Source organism: Ranitomeya variabilis, chromosome 2 (genome assembly GCF_051348905.1).
Source record: "Ranitomeya variabilis isolate aRanVar5 chromosome 2, aRanVar5.hap1, whole genome shotgun sequence".
Classification (NCBI taxonomy): Eukaryota; Metazoa; Chordata; class Amphibia; order Anura; family Dendrobatidae; genus Ranitomeya; species Ranitomeya variabilis.
Genome location: NC_135233.1, coordinates 257,207,291 through 257,233,092, shown reverse-complemented (window position 1 = coordinate 257,233,092; position 25,802 = coordinate 257,207,291). Strand labels below are relative to the sequence as shown.

The 25,802-nt window shown below is 47.3% G+C and overlaps 1 protein-coding gene across 1 annotated transcript in view; it reads right to left on the bottom strand.

Annotated features, from left to right (window-relative positions):
- Positions 1-25,802, bottom strand: part of HMCN2 (hemicentin 2) — a 196,714-nt gene that overhangs the window by 125,628 nt on the left and 45,284 nt on the right. Inside the window, exons 2-4 of the mRNA XM_077284766.1 lie at positions 4,754-4,824; positions 4,503-4,661; positions 4,178-4,300 (exon numbers count right to left, since the gene is read on the bottom strand). Coding sequence (XP_077140881.1) covers positions 4,178-4,300; positions 4,503-4,661; positions 4,754-4,824 — 353 coding nt within the window. The remainder of the gene's footprint in view (positions 1-4,177; positions 4,301-4,502; positions 4,662-4,753; positions 4,825-25,802) is intronic.

The following is a 25,802-nucleotide window of genomic DNA, read 5'->3' as shown; positions in this document are numbered from 1 at the left end:
CAGGAGAGAGACCATAAATATCAGGAGAGAGACCACAGCCATCATCAGAGACCACAGCTATGTTAATACTAGAGATGACCTTGCAGCAATGACTAACAGTCAGACTGTCATCAGTTTCTTTCCCGGATGTTTCAGTTACACGGCTACAGATAAATGTATCGTCTCTGCGTCGTATACATAAGGAGAACGATCCGGAGTTGTCCATCATCCTCTCATTGCTAGGTAACATATGTCATCTGTGAGCGGTCTCAGTGGCAGTAGCTGGCAACACAGATGGGCAAATTAAAGCACCAGCACTCACGGGTGCCATTACTTGTGCAATGACTGGGTGTTTTGCATTTCTATACATAAAGATTGCAGGAAGTCACAAAGTCCAGGGGCAGCGCAGCGGCGGAGGGTGCGGATGTGACCGTGTGATGGGATTAGGGCACAGTCTATAATCATAGCCATATGGGGCAAACTCCGCCGGCCGGCTGCAGACACTCAGGCTTAAGCTTCCTCTGTATCATAAAAAGCAAACAGATGTGCGTCTGAGGGGGGCCAGGGGTGTCCGGGGGGGCACAAAGCACCTCTGTTTGTAGCATTCGGTCACAGTAGATGTGGCGTATAATAGTCAGTGTGTCCTGGGACTTCAAGGGGACGTAGTGACATTACCCAACCTACAATGAGGCCATTCAGAAGCACAGCTTTGCTCCTTCCTGTATACGAACAGTCTTTACAGGGGTACTCTACCCAGATGCACTCCTTATCATTTTTTTTCTAATGTGAGCAAAACTATCCTTGTTACCTTTCCCACAGAAATTAGTTTGGTGATGTCAAGAGGTTTGTAGATGATCGACCAATGGGAACGATGTGACAAACAGAAAAGTAATCAGATTTATGGCTGAGATTCTCCTTTGGTCCATGACGCATTGGTCAGTGGGTAACCCGGCATTACATCTGCTCCATTAGCGTGTACAGGGGTAATACAGGGAGTCTCCTGCTGTATGAGTGGCCAGACTGGAGTCAGCTGACTAAACTATTACTTTTGACCCCTCATCTCCCAGAGGAGAGTGCACAAGTCTCAGTCACTCTCCTGACTCTTCCGTCTCCCTCCAGAACCCGCTGTTACCTCCACACTCCTCTGTGGCACCCCAGGAGTTTGGGTACCACAGTAGTGCTGCCTTCCTCTCGGGGAGGGTAGTGTCATGTCTGGAGACAAGTGGGATGCCTTTGGTAGGTAAATCTTACACACAACATATTCTAACTCCAGGCCAGAAGGGGGAGCTCAAAACCCTGTTTTAGGGGAACTTCCCTGATATCCATCCTGGTCTGGAGGAGGAGTTAGTTCAGTCTGGAGCAGACAGTGAAGGAGAGGGGTGATTAGAAGCTCAGGGAGGCTGCTAATGGGTCTCCTGTGAGCCAGAGCGCAGAAACCGGGCAACGGGAGCCCGAGATCGTGGATAACTGCAAGGTCCACAGTAGAACCGGAGGGCATAGGACTGTATGTTAATTGCCCATACCGTACCTGAGGCACAGCAACAGATAGAGCCTGCAGTCACCGTGTCAGAGACCCCCCAAGAGTACAGCTCAAGCTGACTGCCGTGCAGGTACTGTCCCAGGACAGGAGAGAGAAAGGGGTACCTTGCCAGCGAACTACAGGTAGCAAGGGACCAGAAAATCAGCGCATAGAGGCTCCCAACCTGACCTGCCAAGGGAAATTACTACTTGTTTTCAGGCTGCCTGGACTCTTTCTGCACCTGTTGCCGGTACTCTGGACTGAGGCCTGTTACCATCAGTAAACCAGGTAAAGACTGCAACTCTGTGTCAACCGTTATATACTGGCAACTCACCATCCTTGCCATACACCTTGGGAGCCCTGGGGACCCCGCTTCACCTGTGGGAAGCGTCACCATCTGGCTGCAACAACATCACCTCAGAGGACCCCTTTAAGCAGCGTCGGTCCCTCTGACCGAGAGCCACAGGTGGCGCCACGAATAGACTTTATTACCAAATTTCCTTTAAAGACTTTTATTGAGTGCCCAGGGCCACGGACTGGGTCACAGCAACCGTGACATCCCCTTTAAGAGCCACCGGACTCACCTCTGTCCCCCTCCACACTCCTCTGTCCCCTTCCACACTCCTCTGTCCCCTTCCACTCTCCTCTGTCCCCATCCACACTCTTATGTCCCCTTCCCCACTCCTCTGTCCCCATCCACACTCCTCTGTCCCCATCCACACTCCTCTGTCCCCATCCACACTCCTCTAGCCACCTCCACACTCCTGTCCCCATCCACACTCCTCTGTCCCCATCCACACTCCTCTAGCCACCTCCACACTCCTCTGTCCCCATCCACACTCCTCTGTCCCCATCCACACTCCTCTAGCCACCTCCACACTCCTCTAGCCACCTCCACACTCCTGTCCTCTTTTACACTTATCTATCCCCCTCCACACTCCTCTATCCCCCTCCACACTCCTCTATCCCGCTCCACACTCCTCTATGCCACTCCACATTCCTGTCCTCCTTTACACTCATCTATCCCCCTCCACACTCCTCTATCCCCCTCCACACTCCTCTATCCCGCTCCACACTCCTCTATGCCACTCCACATTCCTGTCCTCCTTTACACTCATCTATCCCCCTCCACACTCCTCTTTCTCCCTCCACACGCCTCTGTCCTCCTCCATACTCCTTGGCACCCCTCTATCCACCTCCACATGCTTCTGACTCCCTCCACACACCTTTGCCCTTGATACAAGCCTCCGTCTTCCTACACACATCTCTGCTCCCGCCACACTCCTCTATCCCCCTCCACATGCCTCTGTCTTCATCCACATGCCTTTTCCTCCTCCAAAAGCCTCTGTCTCCCTCCACATGCCTCTGGCACACACCACTGTGTCTTCCTCTGCAGACCTCTATCCCCATCGAGACTCCTCTAGCCCCCTCCACACTACTCTGTCCCCCTCCACACTACTCTGTCCCCCTCCACACTACTCTGAACCCCTGCACTTGCATCTTTCTCTTTCCATACTCCTCTATCTTCCTCCACACTCCTCCATCGGCCACTACACGCCTTTATCTCTCTCCATATTCCTCTGTTCTCCTCTATATGACTCTGCTCGCTCCACATGCCTTTTTCCTCCTCCAGACCCCTCTGATACCTCCACACTCCTCTATCCCCCTCCACATTCCTCTATTCCCCTCCACACACCTCTGGCCCCTCCACACTTGTCTTTCCTTCTCCACGCTCCTCTGTCCTCCTCCACAATACTATGTCCCACTCCTCACTCTTCTGTCACTCTCAACACTCCCACGTCACCCTCCACACTCCTCTGCCCCACTCCACACTCCTCTACCCCACTCCACACTCCTCTACCCCACTCCACACTCCTCTGCCCCACTCCACACTCCTCTGCCCCACTCCAGACTCCTCTAATCCCCTCCACGCTCCTCTGCCCCACTCCACACTCCTCTAATCCCCTCCGCACTCCTCTGCCCTACTCCACATTCCTCTGTTCCACTTCACTCCTCTGTCACTCTCAACACTCATCTGCCCCCTCCACACTCCTCTAATCCCCTCCACACTCCTCTGTCCCACTCCACACTCCTCTAATCCCCTCCACACTCCTCTGCCCTACTCCACATTCCTCTGTCCCACTCCACACTCCTCTGTCACTCTCAACACTCCTCTGCCCCCTCCACACTCCTCTAATCCCCTCCGCACTCCTCTATTCCCCTCCAGGAAACAATTCTAACCCCTCTCCATTTCTAAATCCCAGTAAAATGTCTTACAGAGAAAGCATTCATACGGAGCTAGTAATCCAATATCCTGAGGTCTCCGACACCCAAGACCCGGGTGACTGTCTTGGGGAAGCCAATTATCCTACAAGTCAGCTTTTGGACTGTGAAGGAGATTAATGTGATGAAGTAACACACTGAAAACCAAACTGGATGAATGTGTCTAATGTGAGGCTGCTGATGGGGTCCCTCTGGTGAGGGGGCTCTCCTGCAGTGACAATGGCACTGGCACCACGTCACACTATTCTTTTAAGACTAAGGAGCTCCTGAAGATGAGGTTTCAAGGTGACGTGGAGCCTGCTACCCAACATGCCAAAGTATAATCAGCATTTTACTGGACTCTCAGGTGTCGGATAAATAGACTTTATCCTCAGCTCTGTATAGTCTTGGACTCACCTCATTAACCTGCTGCTTATCCAAATGGAAAATTTGCCCGGAGCTAGTAGCGGCAATCTCCTCATACACGCGATATCCGGGGTGACTCCGATCCCCACAGTCTCCAGTCAAGACAAACACCACCTGCAAGACAACATAGAGCGCATGAATATTTTTATGGAAGTCCATGAATGACCCTGGACGGACCAGCTTCTTGGCATATCCAGATTAGAAGATGTGACCGGTGGTTTCCTGGTCGGATGTATGGGGCTTTTAGTACATTTCTTCAGGTGGGGTGTGCTACAGATCCCACTGCGACTATATACCCCACAGGATATGGACCGACCTGAGACTGTTTGAGCTGAAGCAGCTGTAGGACCTCCTGCTTCTTCCTGAAATCTTTGGCCCGCGCGTCGGTGAAAACGTAGATGAAAGAACCCGGCTGAGAGACGTCCACGGCTGTTTTAATTGCCCCCACGCTCATCTCGGGGCAGTCCCCTCCACCCTGCAGAGTGGTAGGATTACAGAAGAAGATGAGGATTTGTCTGTACCCGTTACCTGCCGACGAGTCACTCAGTGGGAACATCATCGCTCTACCTGAACGTACAACTCCTCCAATTCCAGCTTGAACTTTTCCGGGTCTGTTGTAATGGTGACAGGTCCAATCTCTGCAGAGAGCAAAAAAAATAAATCAGTGTTAAAAGCCCACCACACTCGCACAACTGCAAATATAAGCCCCCTGCCGGACCTGACTCTGTATCCTTCACCCCTCTTTCTACAGTTTGGAACCCCTCTCTAGTTAGCACTGAGATGTAATATAGAGGGGAGGATATCCTCATTGCCCATCAGAAAAGGGACGTAACCAACCTGCATAGGGTCCATCGCTCCACTGGACCCCGAATATGCAGAACTCTCTGCAGTGAGAAGGCAAAGGTAGTGCCCAAAACCCTCACATTAATGCAACACTTCTGTGCACCGGACATGCACAGCATCTCATATTACCCAACTGTAATACAAATGACCTCAATATTAGTGAAAATTACCCCAATAATAATACAAGTTACCCAATTATTGCAGACATAAAATCTATCAGAATGATAAAGCTTATAAATGTGGCACCAAATACAGAAAGAGCAAAAAATAGGGTGAAGTTGATCAGAGTGGGTGCATAAGCCCGCGAGGGTCGCCATATGGATGGTATGCACATTTATTATGGAGGTTTGGCATAAGATGAGGTCTGGACACTGCTGTTCTTGCACAGCTGTAACGCTTTCTTTATTTTATGAACACAGGCCCCCCAGGGCGTCTTTCCCCAGTAAATATCCGGCACAGATGATTTTCTTTGAAGAGACCAGACATACCAGTGCTAGGTATGTGCATATCATGTAAAAACCCTGACACAATAAAATATACATACATACATACACAGTTTTTCCTTGAAGCTGGAGCCTCCAGGCTTCTTTCTAGGAACACAAAGCACAACAGATCTGACCTAGATTCACCCTGGGTGACCTCTGGCCTCTGCAAACATCTTAAAAACATGGTCCCTTCATCCAAATGTCCATAGAGGAGTAAAATAAAAAAACTACATTAGCTGCAAGTTTGAACTGCTCAGCATCGCTTCCAGCCAAAAAATACACTTTTTACATTATTTATTTATTTTTGTGCTTCCCTTGGCACCATCTCTGCTATTATTGGTGGGCAGCTGGGCAGTGGCACGTGACCCATTCTCTGCTTTTTAGACTACGACTCACAAAACTCCTTGCACACACTTTATTTTCCTTCAATTCCTCCCATTCAAAATCACCAAATCAGTCTTCTTCACCCTCTGGCAGCTGTAGATAGAGTCCCCAGTATGCTCCTAGCAAGTGCCTCCTTTTCTTTTGGCAGCTATAAATTCAGCTCCCAGTAAGTTCCTCTGCACATAGCTAATAGTTGTACCATAGAGCCTGGAGCATTGATGAAATTAAAGGGAACCTGTCACCTCAAATTGGCGGGATATTAAAATGATTTGTTACCGGTCCGATGGGCGGCGTATCCTCTTCATGTCTCCACCCCGTCCGTCCCTGTTTTCCGCAATATTTTAGGGAATAAGAGTATGCGTGCACCATAGTTGGCGCGTGCGCCATGCAGTCTTCGGTAGCGCATGTGCATTATGCTTTGCCCTACTGCGGGCAAAGTAGAAAAGCATTACTGCGCATGCGCCCGTGCACTATGTCCCGGAAGTACTTTGGATTTTTTTTTCCACCACTGAAATAAAAAATAACCTAGACATGTTTGGTATCTAACTCGTAATGACCTGGAGAATCATAATAGCAGGTCAGTTTTAGCATTTAGTGAACATGGTAAAAAAAACAAATACAACTGTAGAATTGCAATTTCACCGCACTTTGAATTTTTTCCCACTGTCCAGTGCACCTCCACTTAGCTCATTAGGTGGAGGTGACTAAGCATGTGTGTGTCCTCCAGCACTCGGATCATTATGTGGAGGTGATTGAGCGTGTGTGTCCTTCAGCACTCAACTCATTGGGTGGATGTGATTAAGCATGTATGTTCTCCAGCATTTGGATAATTGAGTGGCGGTGACTGAGCATGTGTGTTCTCCAGCACTTGGAACATTGGGTGGAGGTGACTGAGCATGTGTGTCCCTCAGCACTCAGCTCATTAAGTGGAGGTGACTGATCGTGAGTGTGGTGCCCCAGGGTCCTGGTCGTCACAATAACATTGCTTTCCTCACGGGGAGAGTGATGTTACGCTTGGAGGCAAGGAAGGATAACTGTCACCAGGTAAACACAAGCATGCAACATGTTCACACTCCAGGCCACCAGGGGGAGCTTTTGATCCTATTTACTAGGTGACTCCCCATATATATGGTAGTTTTGGAGGGAAAGTTAGTGAGTTAGTGCCAGACAGCAGACTGGAGCAGTCTGAGGCAGGAAGAATGCATGAGGAGCCGTGCAGCTACGACCGAGTGCTGCAGCTCCTGGACAGAGACAACATCGTAAGCCAAATATATTGCAGTGAGCGTGTAGGAGAGAGGAGCACAGGCGAGGACACCAGGGGAAGGACAGCGGCTAGCCACACCACCGAGGTTGTAAGGGACTCTAAGACTTATATCAGAGACCGGCAGGACAGCTGAACTGCAAGTTACCTGTCCGCCACACACACCTGAGACACAGTAACACATAGAGCCCGGGGCATGCTAGAGTCCCTGTAAATAGGCTCGAGTTACCTGTCATGTAGGTACTGTCCTATCCTTTAAGGGGGACAGAGAGAAGAACTGTGAGGACCTTATCTGAAGCCATAGGCAGTAAGGGACTACAACACCACCGCGCTAGAGGGAAGGCTCTTAATCTCCACCTGGAAAAGGGGACTCCCAACTTGCTTCCAAGCCGGCCAGACTCGGCCTATCCTGTGATCAGGTACCCTGGACTGTGGCTGCCTGAAGACTTCAGTAAACAAGGTAAAGAGACTGCAATCCTGTGTCCTCGTTCTTTACTGCACCATTCACCATCTTCCATCTACACACCGGGAGCCCTGGGGATATACTTCACCTGTGGGAAGGTATACCATCTAGCTGCCATAACATTACCCCAGAGGACCCCTTAAAGAAGCGTCGGTCCCTACTGACCGAACACCACAGGTGGCGTCACGAACATAAACTCTATTCACCAAATCCCTTTAAAGACTTTCCCCTTTTACATGGGAGCCCAGGGCCATGATCCGGGTCGCTACCGTGACATCCCCCTGTGAACACCAGTACCGAGTACCCTACGGCCATGGCGGGTGACTCATCTTGGCGTCACGAACAGGATGGACTGACCCAGCAAATTGGGTCATGTGCGCCTAAGAGACTGTGCCTAAACTGTGTTTTATTGAGAGACTGTGTACTGTAAAAAAAATACCGCCAAAACCTCCGCCATTGCAGCACCATGTAGCGTGCAAGAGGAGTGGGGCGTGTTATCATGGGCGGAGCTTGGAAAAACGGCGTGAAAGTAATGGCCGCCCCTCACAGATACTACTATGATCGGGAAATATGCCCATCAACGAAAGAGGTCCACCTCCTAATCTGGGATGGTGGGAGAGAGAGAAGAAGGAACCGCACTGGAAGGGAGGAGGATAACCAACCGGAAGACGCCAAGGAGAACCTGGTTGGCGAGATGGCGAGCGGAGGTCACCCGGAGGAGGGGGAGGAAGCCTGCAACTATCCCAGTCAATTGGACGAGGAGGAGGCCCGCCGTCACTGATGAACCTGGAGGTTATAGGTGCAGAAGTGGAGGAGCTATGCCGTCAGCTCCGGCGAAACTGGTACCGTGCAGCTACAAAAGTCCAAGAGCAGCAGCGTAGCCAACCCCTGGAGCTCAAGCCTGCAGCAGAGGCCGGCACCGGAGACGTCGCGGCGGAAGATAGGAACAACAACCCTGCCCCGGTAGCCGAGGACACCCTGCTAGGGCCTGTAGATGCCCCGCCACCACTACTACCCGGCCGGGTGTGTAGCCTTCTCAAGTGGGAATGGCCCTGGGAGACACTAGAAATCACTGACACCCTGTTACAGCCGACGAGGGAGGCCCCAGACGTACACGGGGAATGGGTGACCTTCTGGTGGCAGCACTCCAGCACCAACCTAATTGGGTTTCCCGGGGAGGCCCAAGCTGAGGGAGAGCAGCTAGAAGTAATCAGCCAGGACGAGTACCGTCGGCAGCAGGCACTCCAACGAGAACAGGAGGACAGGGAGCAGGACCTCTGACGCAAGGCCGCTAAAGAGAGGGATCCACAGGCTAAAGCTCAGGCCAGGAGAATGAATTACGAGGATAGGGGCCCACGGAGATATGGGACTGTAGTGGCATTCCACATATGAAATCTGGCTGGGGATTCATCAAAGAGCCCGACCTATATCCAGAGGTGTTCGTCACCAGGTGTGATGTGGAACCCCACCTACAAGAGGGACACCCAGACAGGGACCTCTACCCCAGTGACCGAGTCACCTACACCAGACACTGGGGAGACAAAGGGTGGTATGCCCTACATGTGCACAAATGTGCTCTGAAAACAACCAGGTCACCAGCACGTGACCCTGAGCCACCACAAGCAGCCCCGCTTTTCTCACCAGCATCCCCACCTGGCAAGGTGACAACTACACCTACTTCTCACAGAGCACCTGTCACCATGTGCTCAAAGTCTACCCAAACTGTAATTGAACAAAGTTCAAGGAGCACACAGACTCCCATTTTGAGTATTGACGAACTTTATGTGGTACCTGGCAATCGTCCAAATCTGCAGGTGCTACCTTGGAAAAAGAATTAAATCTGTAAAATTTGAATATGACTGTAAAGAGTTGATTTAAACCTGTTGGATTATTCCTTAGTTGTTCCAGTTTGAAAGTTCATTTAACCCAATCAAGGTTCCAGTTATTCGTTTTAAAAGAACTGCAGAATCATGAACTGTGCATGATCAAAAACTTGATTGTAAATAGTTTGCACCTCTTAAAGTGCTTTCTACTGGTTTTACATACAAGCTCTTAAAGGAACTGTGGATTAACATTTGCCTTAAAAGTTAATTTGTTTACAGAGACCTGAAGAAAAACCCGTTTGGCGTGTCAGGATTCCTGGTCTGGATACACGCCTTGTAGCCTACCCAAGACCTACGTTGGGGGTTTATGATGGGTCCCTCGCATCGTTGCTGCTGTATAAAGTTATTAACTGACTTGAGTATTGATTGCACAATTGATTGCACTACCTCCGTACTAAAAGACTTGAAAGTTGTTTGCACCCTTAAAGGGAATGTTTACTTGTTGCACATTATTAAAGTGATAATGTTTTATAGTGTCAGAAAAGTTAGGTAGCACTGTATTTTATATGTCGGATAGTTAGTAATGGAAACTGAAACTTTGCACTTTTTTTTAGGAAACTGATTGATGTTGTTAGAAGAAGTGAGTTAATATCATAAGAGATGGTGTTACATGCAGAAAGTATTGAGATATAGCCTTATGTTCTGTTTCGCAAATCGAATAAAGAAGTATACCCGAAGGGGTAGTCATCGTTTATAAGACAAGGTCTGCGTTTTGAAGCCTTAAAGTAGTATACCCGTAAGGGTTATTGCATTTCATAGTTAGTTGTAATAGGTATGCATACCATGTATATATATGTTCGGCAACTTTCAAGCATTAATTCCTCCCATAAAGGGAAGCTCCAGTTTACTGTTATTAATTTGTTTTAAATGTTTAAAGCATTTCAAAAACTTGTGTGTCTTTTTGCTAATATATTGTTGTTCTTCTTTTCCCAGTCCGGGAGTACTGGATTTAACGAGGGGGGGGGGAGTGTGGCGCCCCAGGGTCCTGGTCGTCTGTCATGTTCTCAATGGCAAGAGAACATAGCATCAGCATATATAGGAACTAGCTCTTGGAAGATGGGAACTGAGCTGACCATGAACTAAACCTAACACACAACTAGCAGTGGCCGGGTAGCATGCCTACGTTGATTCTAGATGCCCAGCACCAGCCGGAGGACTAAATAATGCTAGCAGAGGGAAATATTAGTCCTAGCTCACCTCTAGAGAAATACCCCGAAAGGAGACAGAGGCCCCCCACATGTATTGGCGGTGAATCAAGATGAAATAACAAACGTAGTATGAAAATAGGTTTAGCAAATTTGAGGTCCACTTACTACATAGCAGAAGACAGAAAGGGCACTTTCATGGTCAGCTGAAAACCCTATCAAAACACCATCCAGAAATTACTTTAAAACTCTGGCATTAACTTATAACACCAGAGTGGCAATTCCTGTTCACAAGAGCTTTCCAGACACAGTAACGAAACTACAGCTGTGAACTGGAACAAAAATGCAAAAACAAACATGGACAAGAGTCCAACTTATCTAGTAGTTGTCTAGGAGCAGGAACAAGCACAGAGAGGCTTCTGATAACATTGTTGACCGGCAAGCAACTAACAGAGCAGCAAGGCTATATAGCGACTCCCACATCTTGATGGGAACAGGTGAACAGAGAAGATGAAAACACCAGTTCAATTCCACCAGTAGCCACCGGGGGAGCCCAGAATCCAAATTCACAACAGTACCCCCCCCTCAAGGAGGGGGCACCGAACCCTCACCAGAACCACCAGGGCGATCAGGATGGGCCCTATGAAAGGCACGAACCAGATCAGAGGCATGAACATCAGATGCATTCACCCAAGAATTATCCTCCTGGCCGTATCCCTTCCACTTGACCAGATACTGGAGTCTCCGTCTGGAAACACGAGAGTCTAAGATTTTCTCCACAACGTACTCCAACTCACCCTCAACCAACACCGGAGCAGGAGGCTCAACGGAAGGCACAACCGGTACCTCATACCTGCGCAATAATGACCGATGAAAAACGTTATGAATAGAAAAGGATGCAGGGAGGTCCAAACGGAAGGAAACAGGGTTAAGAATCTCCAATATCTTATACGGGCCGATGAACCGAGGCTTAAACTTAGGAGAAGAGACCCTCATAGGGACAAAACGAGAAGACAACCACACCAAATCCCCAACACAAAGCCGAGGACCAACACGACGGTGGCGGTTGGCAAAAAGCTGAGTCTTCTCCTGGGACAACCTCAAATTGTCCACCACCTGCCCCCAGATCTGATGCAATCTCTCCACCACAGCATCCACTCCAGGACAATCCGAAGATTCCACCTGACCAGAGGAAAATCGAGGATGAAACCCCGAATTACAGAAAAATGGGGACACCAAAGTGGCAGAGCTGGCCCGATTATTGAGAGCGAACTCTGCCAATGGCAAAAAAGCAACCCAATCATCCTGGTCAGCAGACACAAAACACCTCAGATATGTCTCCAGGGTCTGATTAGTCCGCTCGGTCTGGCCATTCGTCTGAGGATGGAAAGCGGACGAAAAAGACAAATCTATGCCCATCCTAGCACAGAATGCCCGCCAAAATCTAGACACGAATTGGGTCCCTCTGTCAGAAACGATATTCTCAGGAATACCATGCAAACGAACAACATTTTGAAAAAACAGAGGAACCAACTCGGAAGAAGAAGGCAACTTGGGCAGAGGAACCAAATGGACCATCTTAGAGAAACGGTCACACACCACCCAGATGACAGACATCTTCTGAGAAACAGGCAGATCTGAAATAAAATCCATCGAGATGTGCGTCCAAGGCCTCTTAGGAATAGGCAAGGGCAACAATAATCCACTAGCCCGAGAGCAACAAGGCTTGGCCCGAGCACAAACGTCACAAGACTGCACAAAGCCTCGCACATCTCGTGAGAGGGAAGGCCACCAAAAGGACCTTGCCACCAAATCCCTGGTACCAAAAATGCCAGGATGACCTGCCAACGCAGAAGAATGAACCTCAGAGATGACTCTACTGGTCCAATCATCAGGAACAAACAGTTTATCAGGTGGGCAACGATCCGGTCTATCCGCCTGAAACTCCTGCAAGGCCCGCCGCAGGTCTGGAGAAACGGCTGACAATACCACTCCATCCTTAAGGATACCTGTGGGCCCAGAGTTACCAGGCGAGTCAGGCTCAAAACTCCTAGAAAGGGCATCCGCCTTAACATTCTTAGAACCCGGTAGGTATGACACCACAAAATTAAACCGAGAGAAAAACAATGACCAGCGCGCCTGTCTAGGATTCAGGCGCCTGGCGGTCTCAAGATAAATCAAGTTTTTGTGGTCAGTCAATACCACCACCTGATGTCTGGCCCCCTCAAGCCAATGGCGCCACTCCTCAAAAGCCCACTTCATGGCCAAAAGCTCCCGATTCCCAACATCATAATTCCGCTCAGCGGGCGAAAATTTACGGGAAAAGAAGGCACAAGGCCTCATCACGGAGCAGTCAGAACTTTTCTGCGACAACACTGCCCCAGCTCCGATCTCAGAAGCGTCGACCTCAACCTGAAAAGGTAGAGCAACATCAGGCTGACGCAACACAGGGGCAGAGGAAAAACGGCGCTTAAGCTCCCGAAAGGCCTCCACAGCGTCAGGGGACCAATCAGCAACATCAGCACCCTTCTTAGTCAAATCGGTCAATGGCTTAGCAATATCCGAAAAACCAGCAATAAATCGACGATAAAAGTTAGCAAAGCCCAAAAATTTCTGAAGACTCTTAAGAGAAGAGGGCTGCGTCCAATCACAAATAGCTTGAACCTTGACAGGATCCATTTCAATGGAAGAGGGAGAAAAAATATATCCCAAAAAGGAAATCCTCTGTACCCCAAAAACACACTTAGAACCCTTCACACACAAAGAATTAGACCGCAAAACCTGGAAAACCCTCCTGACCTGCTGGACATGAGAGTCCCAGTCATCCGAAAAAATCAGAATATCATCCAGATACACAATCATAAATTTATCCAAATAATCGCGAAAAATATCATGCATAAAGGACTGGAAAACTGACGGAGCATTTGAAAGACCAAAAGGCATCACTAAATACTCAAAGTGGCCCTCGGGCGTATTAAATGCGGTTTTCCACTCATCCCCCTGCCTGATTCGCACCAAATTATATGCCCCACGAAGGTCAATCTTAGAGAACCACTTGGCCCCCTTTATGCGAGCAAACAAATCAGTCAGCAACGGCAATGGGTATTGATATTTTACAGTGATTTTATTCAAAAGCCGATAATCGATACATGGTCTCAAAGAGCCGTCTTTTTTTGACACAAAGAAAAAACCGGCTCCTAAGGGAGATGACGATGGACGAATATGTCCCTTTTCCAAGGACTCCTTTATATATTCTCGCATAGCAGCATGTTCAGGCACAGACAGATTAAATAAACGACCCTTTGGGTATTTACTACCCGGGATCAAATCTATGGCACAATCGCACTCTCGGTGCGGAGGTAATGAACCAAGCTTGGATTCTTCAAAGACGTCACGATAGTCAGACAGGAACTCAGGAATTTCAGAGGGAATAGATGATGAAATGGAAACCACAGGTACATCCCCATGAGCCCCCTTACATCCCCAGCTCAACACAGACATAGCTCTCCAGTCGAGGACTGGGTTGTGAGATTGCAGCCAAGGCAATCCTAGCACCAAATCATCATGTAGATTATACAGCACCAGAAAGCGAATAATCTCCTGGTGATCCGGATTAATACGCATAGTTACTTGTGTCCAGTATTGTGGTTTATTATTAGCCAATGGGGTGGAGTCAATCCCCTTCAGAGGAATAAGAGTCTCCAAAGGCTCTAAATCATACCCACAACATTTGGCAAAGGACCAATCCATAAGACTCAAAGCGGCGCCAGAGTCGACATATGCGTCCGTGGTAATAGATGACAAAGAGCAAATCAGGGTCACAGATAGAATAAACTTAGACGGTAAGGTGCAAATGGAAACAGATTTATCAAGCTTTTTAGTGCGCTTAGAGCATGCTGATATAACATGAGTAGAATCACCACAATAGAAACACAACCCATTTTTCCGTCTAAAATTCTGCCGCTCGCTTCGGGACAGAATTCTATCACACTGCATACTCTCTGGCGACTTCTCAGTGGAAACCGCCAGATGGTGCACTGGTTTGCGCTCCCGCAAACGCCTATCGATCTGAATAGCCATTGTCATGGACTCATTCAGACCCGCAGGCACAGGGAACCCCACCATAACATCCTTAATGGCATCAGAGAGACCCTCTCTGAAAGTCGCCGCCAGGGCGCACTCATTCCACTGAGTAAGCACAGACCATTTACGGAATCTTTGACAGTAAATTTCCGCTTCATCTTGCCCCTGAGATAGGGACATCAAAGTTTTTTCTGCCTGAAGCTCCAAATGAGGTTCGTCATAAAGCAACCCCAAGGCCAGAAAAAACGCATCCACATTGAGCAACGCAGGATCCCCTGGTGTCAATGAAAAAGCCCAGTCTTGAGGGTCGCCCCGGAGCAAGGAAATCACAATCCTGACCTGCTGTGCAGGGTCTCCGGCAGAGCGAAATTTCAGGGACAAAAATAATTTGCAATTATTTCGAAAATTCTGAAACCCAGATCTATTCCCCGAGAAAAATTCCGGCAAAGGAATTCTCGGCTCAGATATAGGTGCATGACAAACCAAGTCTTGCAAATTTTGTACCTTCGTGGCGAGATTATTCAAACCTGCAGTTACACTCTGAAGATCCATTACAAACAGGTGGACACAGAGCCATTCAAAGATTAGAAGGAGAAAAAAAAAAAAAAAAAAATTCTCAGCAGACTTCTTATTTCTCTCCTTTCTCAGCCAAGGATTTTAACCCTTTAGTGGCCGGTCAAACTGTCATGTTCTCAATGGCAAGAGAACATAGCATCAGCATATATAGGAACTAGCTCTTGGAAGATGGGAACTGAGCTGACCATGAACTAAACCTAACACACAACTAGCAGTGGCCGGGTAGCATGCCTACGTTGATTCTAGATGCCCAGCACCAGCCGGAGGACTAAATAATGCTAGCAGAGGGAAATATTAGTCCTAGCTCACCTCTAGAGAAATACCCCGAAAGGAGACAGAGGCCCCCCACATGTATTGGCGGTGAATCAAGATGAAATAACAAACGTAGTATGAAAATAGGTTTAGCAAATTTGAGGTCCACTTACTACATAGCAGAAGACAGAAAGGGCACTTTCATGGTCAGCTGAAAACCCTATCAAAACACCATCCAGAAATTACTTTAAAACTCTGGCATTAACTTATAACACCAGAGTGGCAATTCCTGTTCACAAGAGCTTTCCAGACACAGTAACGAAACTACAGCTGTGAACTGGAACAAAAATGCAAAAACAAACATGGACAAGAGTCCAACTTATCTAGTAGTTGTCTAGGAGCAGGAACAAGCACAGAGAGGCTTCTGATAACATTGTTGACCGGCAAGCAACTAACAGAGCAGCAAGGCTATATAGCGACTCCCACATCTTGATGGGAACAGGTGAACAGAGAAGATGAAAACACCAGTTCAATTCCACCAGTAGCCACCGGGGGAGCCCAGAATCCAAATTCACAACAGTCGTCACAGTAACATTGCTTTCCTCACGGGGAGAGTGATGTTACGCTTGGAGGCAAGGAAGGATAACTGTCACCAGGTAAACACAAGCATGCAACTTGTTCACACTCCAGGCCACCAGGGGGAGCTTTTGATCCTACTTACTGGGTGACTCCCCATATATACGGTAGTTTTGGAGGGAAAGTTAGTGAGTTAGTGCCAGACAGCAGACTGGTGCAGTCTGAGGCAGGAAGAACGCATGAGGAGCCGTACAGCTACGACCGAATGCTGCAGCTCTTGGACAGAGAACATCGGAAGCTGAATATATTGCAGTGAGCATGTAGGAGAGAGGAGCACACGCGAGGACACCAGGGGGAGGACAGCGGCGAGCAGACTGTCTCCCTGGCAAAGCGCAGATACTGGTAGCCAGACCACCGAGGTTGTAAGGGACTCAGACTTACATCAGAGACCGGCAGGACAGCTGAACTGCAAGTTATCTGTCCGCCACACACACCTGAGACACAGTAACACATAGAGCCCAGGGCATGCTAGAGTCCCTGTAAAAAGGCTCGAGTTACCTGTCATGCAGGTATTGTCCTATCCTTTAAGAGGGACAGAGAGAACTGTGAGGACCTTATCTGAAGCCATAGGCAGTAAGGGACTACAACACCACTGTGCTAGAGGGAAGGCTCTTAATCTCCACATGGAAAAGGGAACTCCCAACTTGCCTCCAAGCTGGCCGGACTCTGCCTATCCTGTGATCTGGTACCCTGGACTGTGGCTGCCTGAAGACTTCAGAAAACAAAGTAAAGAAACTGAAAACCTGTGTCCTCGTTCTTTACTGCACCATTCACCATCTTCCAACTACACACCGGGAGCCCTGGGGATATACTTCACCTGTGGGAAGGTATACAATCTAGCTGCCATAACATCATCCCAGAGGACCCCTTAAAGAAGCGTCGGTCCCTACTGACCGAACACCACAGGTGGCGTCACAAACATAAACTCTATTCACCAAATCCCTTTAAAGACTTTCCCCTTTTACATGGGCGCCCAGGGCCACGGACCTGGTCGCCACCGTGACATCCCGGACCCGGTACCGAGTACCCCACGGCCCTGGTGGGCGACTCATGAATGTCCTTCAGCAATCGGCTCATTGGGTGGAGGTGATTGAGCATGTGTGTTCTCCAGCACTTGGATCATTGGGTGGAGGTGATTGAGCGTGTGTGTTCTCCAGCACTTGGATCATTGGGTGGAGGTAATTGCGCGTGTGTGTTCTCCAGCACTTGGATAATTGGGTGGAGGTGATTGCGCGTGTGTGTTCTCCAGCACTTGGATCATTGGGAAGAAGTGACTGAGCAGGTGTGTTCTCCAGCACTTGGATCAGTGGGTGGAGGTGACTGAGCATGTGTGTTCTCCAGCATTTGAATCATTGGGTGGAGGTGATTGAGCATGTGTGTTCTCCAGCATTTGGATCATTGGGTGGAGGTGATTGCGGGTGTGTGTTCTCCAGCACTTGGATCATTGGGTTGAGGTGACTGAGCATGTGTGTTCTCCAGCACTTGGATCTTTGGGTGGAGGTGATTGCGCGTGTTTTCTCCAGCACTTGGATCATTGGGTGGAGGTGATTGCGCGTGTGTGTTCTCCAAGTACTTGGTTCATTAGGTGTAGGTGACTGAGTGTGTGAGATCCTGAGAGTGGAGCTCTGCAACCCCATCCTGAATGGAGCAGAGGTGAGGACATGCGGTTTCTGCTCTAATGACTGTCTATGTAACTGATGGAAATAGACGAGTGCGGCACTTGGCAGTCTCATAGAGAATGAAAGGGGAGGAGGTTGCGCATGCACAGATCAGCAAAGCCATGGGATCTCTTAGGCTTCCAGTAGTCAGACCACCTGCAATCAACAACTTATCACCTAGGATAGGGGATAACTTAATTTTTTGTTAAAAACATTTTAAATCCTTTAATTTCTGGAAATTGCTACAATATGCACATATTTAGGGCATTTGGGCATAGTGGCGTTTTTCCTTGCTTGGTGAATTTGCAGATACTGAGCTTTCTCTGCCTATTATACGTTAATATCATTTATTAATGTACCACAAGGATTGTCACACTGTCTGTTCCTGCGCTGAAAACGTCATCTGTCATTCATGTAAACTGAGTCATCCCCGCACTAAGATGCCACTGCATTACCCAGCTCCGCAGCATCCGGGCACACAGCTGTGCCAGCCAATGCCACCCTGCACAATGTACACACGTCGCAATGAAATCAGGATAATCTGCGCTTACCGGGCGCCGTCCTAATGTACCGTATGTTCCCTAATGGTTTTTCAGCAGCTCTGTACGTGTCAGTGCAGATATGAGTCATGTGTAAGCGGTTCTTTATGGAGGATAAAATGAGGTTTTATTTATAGGGAAATATCGGCCATACAGGTATACACTATGTGCAGAATTATTAGGCAAGTTGTATTTTAGAGGATTATTTTTTATTATTGATCAACAACTATGTTCTCAATCAACCCAAAAGACTCATAAATATCAAAGCTTAATATTTTTGGAAGTTGGAGTGGTTTTTTTTTTATATTTGGCTATCTTAGGAGGATATCTGTTTGTGCAGGTAACTTACTGTGCAGAATTATTAGGCAACTTAATAAAAAACAAATATATTCCAATCTCACTTGTTTATTTTCACCAGGTAAACCAATGTCACTGCACAAAATTTAGAAATAAACATTTCTGACATGCAAAAACAAAACCCAAAAGTGACTAGGGTTGAGCGACTTTTGCTTTTTTAGGATCGAGTCGGGTTTCGTGAAACCCGACTTTCTCGAAAGTCGGATCGTGTAAAATCGACCGAATATTGTGAAAAGTCGGGGGGCCAACCGAAACACGAAACCCAATGCAAGTCAATGGGGATTATTTTTTTTATTTTTTTTCTTCTTCTCTCTCTCTCTCTCTCTCTCTCTCCTCGGACAGAGTGTAAATCAGTACATTCCTCGGACTGTGTAAATCGCTACATCCAAAACGGTAAGATGGCGTTTATACCCCCACCCCCTGTCACGCCGCAGAAAGCAAGACAAGACCTATGTCATCACGCTGCCCACACTCCTTCATTGGCTAAAAAAATGGCGGTTAAAGCGTCATACGAAACGCGACTTTGGCGTGAAGATCGCCGACCGCATGGCCGATCCCACGCTGGGATCGGCTCGGGTTTCACGAAACCCGACTTTGCCAAAAGTCGGCGACTTATGAAATTGACCGATCCGTTTCGCTCAACCCTATTAGTGACCAATATAGCCACCTTTCTTTATGATGACACTCAGCAGCCTTCCATCCATAGATTCTGTCAGTTGCTTGATCTGTTTACGATCAACATTGCATGCAGCAGCCACCACAGCCTCCCAGACACTGTTACGAGAGGTGGACTGTCTTCCCTCCTTGTAGATCTCACATTTTATGAGGGACCACAGGTTCTCTATGGGGTTCAGATCAGGTGAACAAGGGGGCCATGTCATTATTTTTTCTTCTTTGAGACCTTTACTGGGCAGCCACGCTGTGGAGTAGTTGGAGGCATGTGATGGAGCATTGTCCTGCATGAAAATCATGTTTTTCTTGAACGATACCGACTTCCTCCTGTACCACTGCTTGAAGAAGTTGTCTTCCAGAAACTGGCAGTAGGTCTGGGAGTTGAGCTTCACTCCATCCTCAACCCAAAAAGGACCCACAAGTTCATCTTTGATAATACCAGCCCATACCAGTACCCCACCTCCACCTTGCTGGCGTCTGAGTCGGAGTGGAGCTCTCTGCCCTTTACTGATCCAGCCTCTGGCCCATCCATCTGGCCCATCAAGAGTCACTCTCATTTCATCAGTCCATAAAACCTTTGAAAAGTCAGTCTTAAGATATTTCTTGGCCCAGTCTTGACGTTTTATCTAATGTTTCTTGTTCAAAGGTGGTCGTTTTTCAGCCTTCCTTACCTTGGCCATGTCCCTGAGTATCGCACACTTTGTGCTTTTTGTTACTCCAGTAACGTTGCAGCTCTGAAATATGGCAAAACTGGTGGCAAATGGCATCTTGGCAGCTTCACACTTGATTTTCCTCAATTCATGGGCAGTTATTTTGCGCCTTTTTTGCCCAACACGCTTCTTGTGACCCTGTTGGCTATTTGCCATGAAACGCTTGATTGTTCGGTGTTCACGCTTCAAAAGTTTGGCAATTTCAAGACTGCTGCTGTCATGTCGGACGCTGTTCACACTAGGGCGTCCGACAGACAGCGGTAATTCCACATACGTCCACTACACGCTCAGTGGCGTCGGCTAGACTTTATCCAGCTTGCTAGGGGTTAATCTAGCTGGTAATTTGGTTGGAGGCTGGGTCACGCCCACGGCCTTTAACCCCTTAATTCTATATGATGTACTATCCCATCAAGGTGACCTGGGACTTAATTCCCAGGGACGGGATAGTACGTCATATGCGATCGGTCGCGCTCACGGGGGGAGCGCGGCCGATAGCGGCTGGGTGTCAGCTGACTATCGCAGCTGACATCCGGCACTATGTGCCAGGAGCAGTCACGGACCGCCCCCGGCACATTAACCCCCGGCACACTGCGATCAAACATGATCGCAGTGTACCGGCGGTATAGGGAAGCATCGCGCAGGGAGGGGGCTCCCTGCGTGCTTCCCTGAGACCCCCGGAGCAACGCGATGTAATCGCAATGCTACGAGGGTCTCTTACCTCCTCCTCCCTGCAGCAGGCCCGGATCCAAGATGGCCGCGGCATCCGGGTCCTGCAGGGAGGTGGCTTCACTGCGCCTGCTCAGAGCAGGCGCCGGGAAGCCTCCAGGAGCTGTGCACGTCAGATCGCCGATCTGACACAGTGCACAGCAAAGTGTCAGATCGGCGATCTTACACTATAACATCATGCCCCCCCCCTGGGGCAATGTTATAGTGTAAAAAAAAAAAATCACATTCGTAAAAAAAAAAAAAAAAAAAAAAAAAAAAATGCAAAAAATATATATATATTGTTCCTATAAATACATTTCTTTATCTAAATAAAAAAAATAAAAAATAAAAGTACACATATTTAGTATCGCCGCGTCTAAAAGTACACATATTTAGTATCGCCGCGTCCGTAGCGACCCGACCTATAAAACTGTCCCACTAGTTAACCCCTTCAGTCAACACCGTAAAAAAAAAACAAAAACCGAGGCAAAAAACGCTTTATTATCATACCGCCAAATAAAAAGTGGAATAACACGTGATCAAAAAGACAGATATAAATAACCATGGTACCGCTGAAAACGTCATCTTGTCCTGCAAAAAACAAGCCGCCATACAGCATCATCAAAGAAAAAATAAAAAAGTTATAGTCCTCAGAATAAAGCGATGCAAAAATAATTATTTTTTCTATAAAATAGTTTTTATCGTATAAAAGCACCAAAACATAAAAAATGATATAAATGAGGTATCGCTGTAATCGTACTGACCCGAAGAATAAAACTGCTTTATCAATTTTACCAAACGCGGAATGGTATAAACGCCTCCCCCAAAAGAAATTCATGAATAGCTGGTTTTTGGTCATTCTGCCTCACAAAAATCGGAATAAAAAGCGATCAAAAAATGTCACGTGCCCGAATATGCTACAAATAAAAACGTCAACTCGTCTCGCAAAAAACAAGACCTCACATGACTCTGTGGACCAAAATATGGAAAAATTATAGCTCTCAAAATGTGGTAACGCAAAAAATATTTTTTGCAATAAAAAGCGTCTTTCAGTGTGTGACGGCTGCCAATCATAAAAATCCGCTAAAAAACCCGCTATAAAAGTAAATCAAACCCCCCTTCATCACCCCCTTAGTTAGCAAAAAATTAAAAAAGTAAAAAAATGTATTTATTTCCATTTTCCCATTAGGGCTAGGGTTAGGGCTAGGGTTAGGGTTAGGGCTAGGGTTAGGGTTAGGGCTAGGGTTAGGGCTAGGGTTGGGGCTAGGGTTGGAGCTAAAGTTAGGGTTAGGGTTGGGGCTAAAGTTAGGGTTAGGGTTGGGGCTAAAGTTAGGGTTAGGGCTAAAGTTAGGGTTAGGGTTGGGGCTAAAGTTAGGGTTTGGATTACATTTACGGTTGGGATTACGGTTGGGATTAGAGTTAGGGGTGTGTCAGGGTTAGGGGTGTGGTTAGGGTTTCCGTTGGGATTAGGGTTAGGGGTGTGTTTGGATTAGGGTTTCAGGTAGAATTGGAGAGTTTCCACTGTTCAGGCACAGCAGGGGCTCTCCAAACGTGACATGGCGTCCGACCTCAATTCCAGCCAATTCTGCGTTGAAAAAGTAAAACAGTGCTCCTTCCCTTCCGAGCTCTCCCGTGCGCCCAAACAGCGGTTTACCCCAACATATGGGGTATCAGCGTACTAGGGACAAATTGGACAACAACTTTTGAGGTCCAAGTTCTCTTGTTATTTTTGGGAAAATAAAAATTTGGGGGGCTAAAAATCATTTTTGTGGGAAAAAAAAGATTTTTTATTTTCACGGCTCTGCGTTGTAAACTGTAGTGAAACACTTGGGGGTTCAAAGTTCTCACAACACATCTAGATAAGTTCCTTGGGAGGTCTAGTTTACAATATGGGGTCACTTGTGGGGGTTTCTACTGTTTGGGTACATCAGGGGCTCAGCAAATGCAACGTGACGCCTGCAGACCAATCCATCTAAGTCTGCATTCCAAATGGCACTCCTTCCCTTCCGAGCTCTGCCATGCGCCCAAACAGTGGTTCACCCCCACATATGGGGTATCAGCATACTCAGGACAAATTGGACAACAACTATTGGGGTCCAATTTATCCTGTTACCCTTGTGAAAATACAAAACTAGGGGCTAAAAAATCATTTTTGTGAAAAAAAAAAAATTATTATTTTCACGGCTCTGCGTTATAAACTGTAGTGAAACACTTGGGGGTTCAAAGCTCTCAAAACACATCTAGATAAGTTCCTTAGGGGGTCTACTTTCCAAAATGGTGTCACTTGTGGGGGATTTTAATGTTTAGGCACATCAGGGGCTCTCCAAATGCGACATGGTGTCCCATCTCAATTCCAGTCAATTTTACATTGAAAAGTCAATCGGCGCTCCTTCCCTTCCGAGCTCTGCCATGCGCCCAAACAGTCGTTTACCCCCACATATGGGGTATCAGCGTACTCAAGACAAATTGCACAACAACTTTTGCGGTCCAATTTCTTTTCTTTCCCTTGGGAAAATAAAAAATTGGGGGCGAAAAAATCATTTTTGTGAAAAAATATGATTTTTTATTTTTATGGCTCTGCATTATAAACTTCTGTGAAGCACTTGTTGGGTCAAAATGCTCACCACACATATATATAAGTTCCTTAAGGGGTCTACTTTCCAAAATGGTGTCACATGTGGGGGGTTTCAATGTTTAGGCACATCAGGGGCTCTCCAAACGCAACATGGCGTCCCATCTCAATTCCAGTAAATTTTCCATTGAAAAGTAAAATGGCGCTCCTTTCCTTCCGAGCTCTGCCATGCGCCCAAACAGTGGTTTACCCCCACATATGGGGTATCAGCGTACTCAGGACAAATTGTTCAACAACTTTTGGGGTCTATTTTCTCCTGTTACCCTTGGTAAAATAAGACAAATTGGAGCTGAAATAAATTTTGTGTGAAAAAAAGTTAAATGTTCATTTTTATTTAAACATTCCAAAAATTCCTGTGAAACACCTGAAGGGTTAATAAACTTCTTGAATGTGGTTTTGAGCACCTTGAGGGGTGCAGTTTTTAGATTGGTGTTACACTTGGGTATTTTCTAAGATGTGGTCCCTAAAAAAAAATGGTGTTGTAAAAATGAGAAATTGCTGGTCAACTTTTAACCCTTATAACTCCCTAACAAAAAAAAATTTTGGTTCCAAAATTGTGCTCATGTAAAGTAGACATGTGGGAAATGTTACTTATTAAGTATTTTGCATGACATATCTCTGTGATTTAAGGGCATAAAATTTCAAAGTTGGAAAAATTGCGAAATTTTCAAAATTTTCGCCAAATTTCCATTTTTTTCACAAATAAACGCAAGTTATATCGAATAAATTTTACCACTATCATGAAGTACAATATGTCACGAGAAAACAATGTCAGAATCGCCAAGATCCGTTGAAGCGTTCCAGAGTTATAACCTCATAAAGGGACAGTGGTCAGAATTGTAAAAATTGGCTCGGTCATTAACGTGCAAACCAACCTCGGGGCTTAAGGGGTTAAATAGTCGTGCTAGACTATGGGCGTCGCCGATTATAGCTTGTGCTTAGTGCCTAGTGATTCCGGTCTGGAGTGGTGGTCTTGTTGTAGGAATATCGTATCTGGTGGTGTATTATCCTTTGTCATATTCCTCCTTCCTATTTTTGTATTTGTTTTGCCCTGTGCACATTATAGTGTACTAGATGGTGGCCCGATTCTAACGCATCGGGTATTCTAGAATATGCATGTCCACGTAGTATATTGCCCAGTTACGTAGTATATTGCCCAGTCACGTAGTATATTGCCCAGCCACGTAGTATATTGCCCAGCCACGTAGTATTTAGTATATTGCCCAGCGACGTAGTATATTGGCCAGCGACGTAGTATATTGCTCAGCGCTGTAGTATATTGCCCAGTTACGTAGTATATTGCCCAGTTATGTAGTATATTGCCCAGTCACGTAGTATATTGCCCAGCGACGTAGTATATTGCCCAGTCACGTAGTATATTGCCCAGTTACGTAGTATATTGCCCAGCCACGTAGTATATTGCCCAGCCACGTAGTATATTGCCCAGCCACGTAGTATATTGCCCAGTCACGTAGTATATTGCCCAGTCACGTAGTATATTGCCGAGCCACGTAGTATATTGCTCAGCGCTGTAGTATATTGCCCAGTTACGTAGTATATTGCCCATTTACGTAGTATATTGCTCAGTGATGTAGTATACAGCACAGAGCCACGTAGTATATTGCCCAGGGACGTAGTATATTGCCCAGGGACGTAGTATATTGCCCAGTTACGTAGTATATTGCCCAGTGACGTAGTATACAGCACAGAGCCACGTAGTATATTGCACAGCGAAGTAGTATAGAGCACAGAGCCACGTAGTATATTAGCCAGTCACGTAGTATATTGCCCTGCCACGTTTGTCACAGGTTAAAAAATAAAAAATAAACATATACTCACCTTTCCGAGGGCCCCTTGTAGTCCACGGCAGCTTCCGGTACCAGGGTTGGTCTGAGCGCAGGTCCTGTGATGACGTCACGGTCACATGACCGTGTAGCGGTCACATGACCGTGACGTCACGTCAGGTCCTTGCCGCGCAGGCGCGCAGGACTTGTGATGACGTCGCGGTCACATGACCGTGACGTCATGGCAGGTCCTGCTGCCATACCATCTTTGCCACCGCAAGCTGCAACGGAAGATGGCAGGCGGCGCGAGTGGCTCAGCGGACTACAGAGGGGGAGTATAGCAGTTTTTTTTTTTATTATTATTTTTAACATTACATTTTGTACTATTGATGCCGCATAGGCAGCGTCAATAGTACAAAGTTGGGGACACACAGGGTTAATAGCGGCGGTAACGGAGTGCGTTACCCGCGGCATAACGCAGTCCGTTACCGCCGGCATTAACCCTGTGTGAGCGGTGTTTGCGGGCGCCGGGCAGTGAGTGCGGGGAG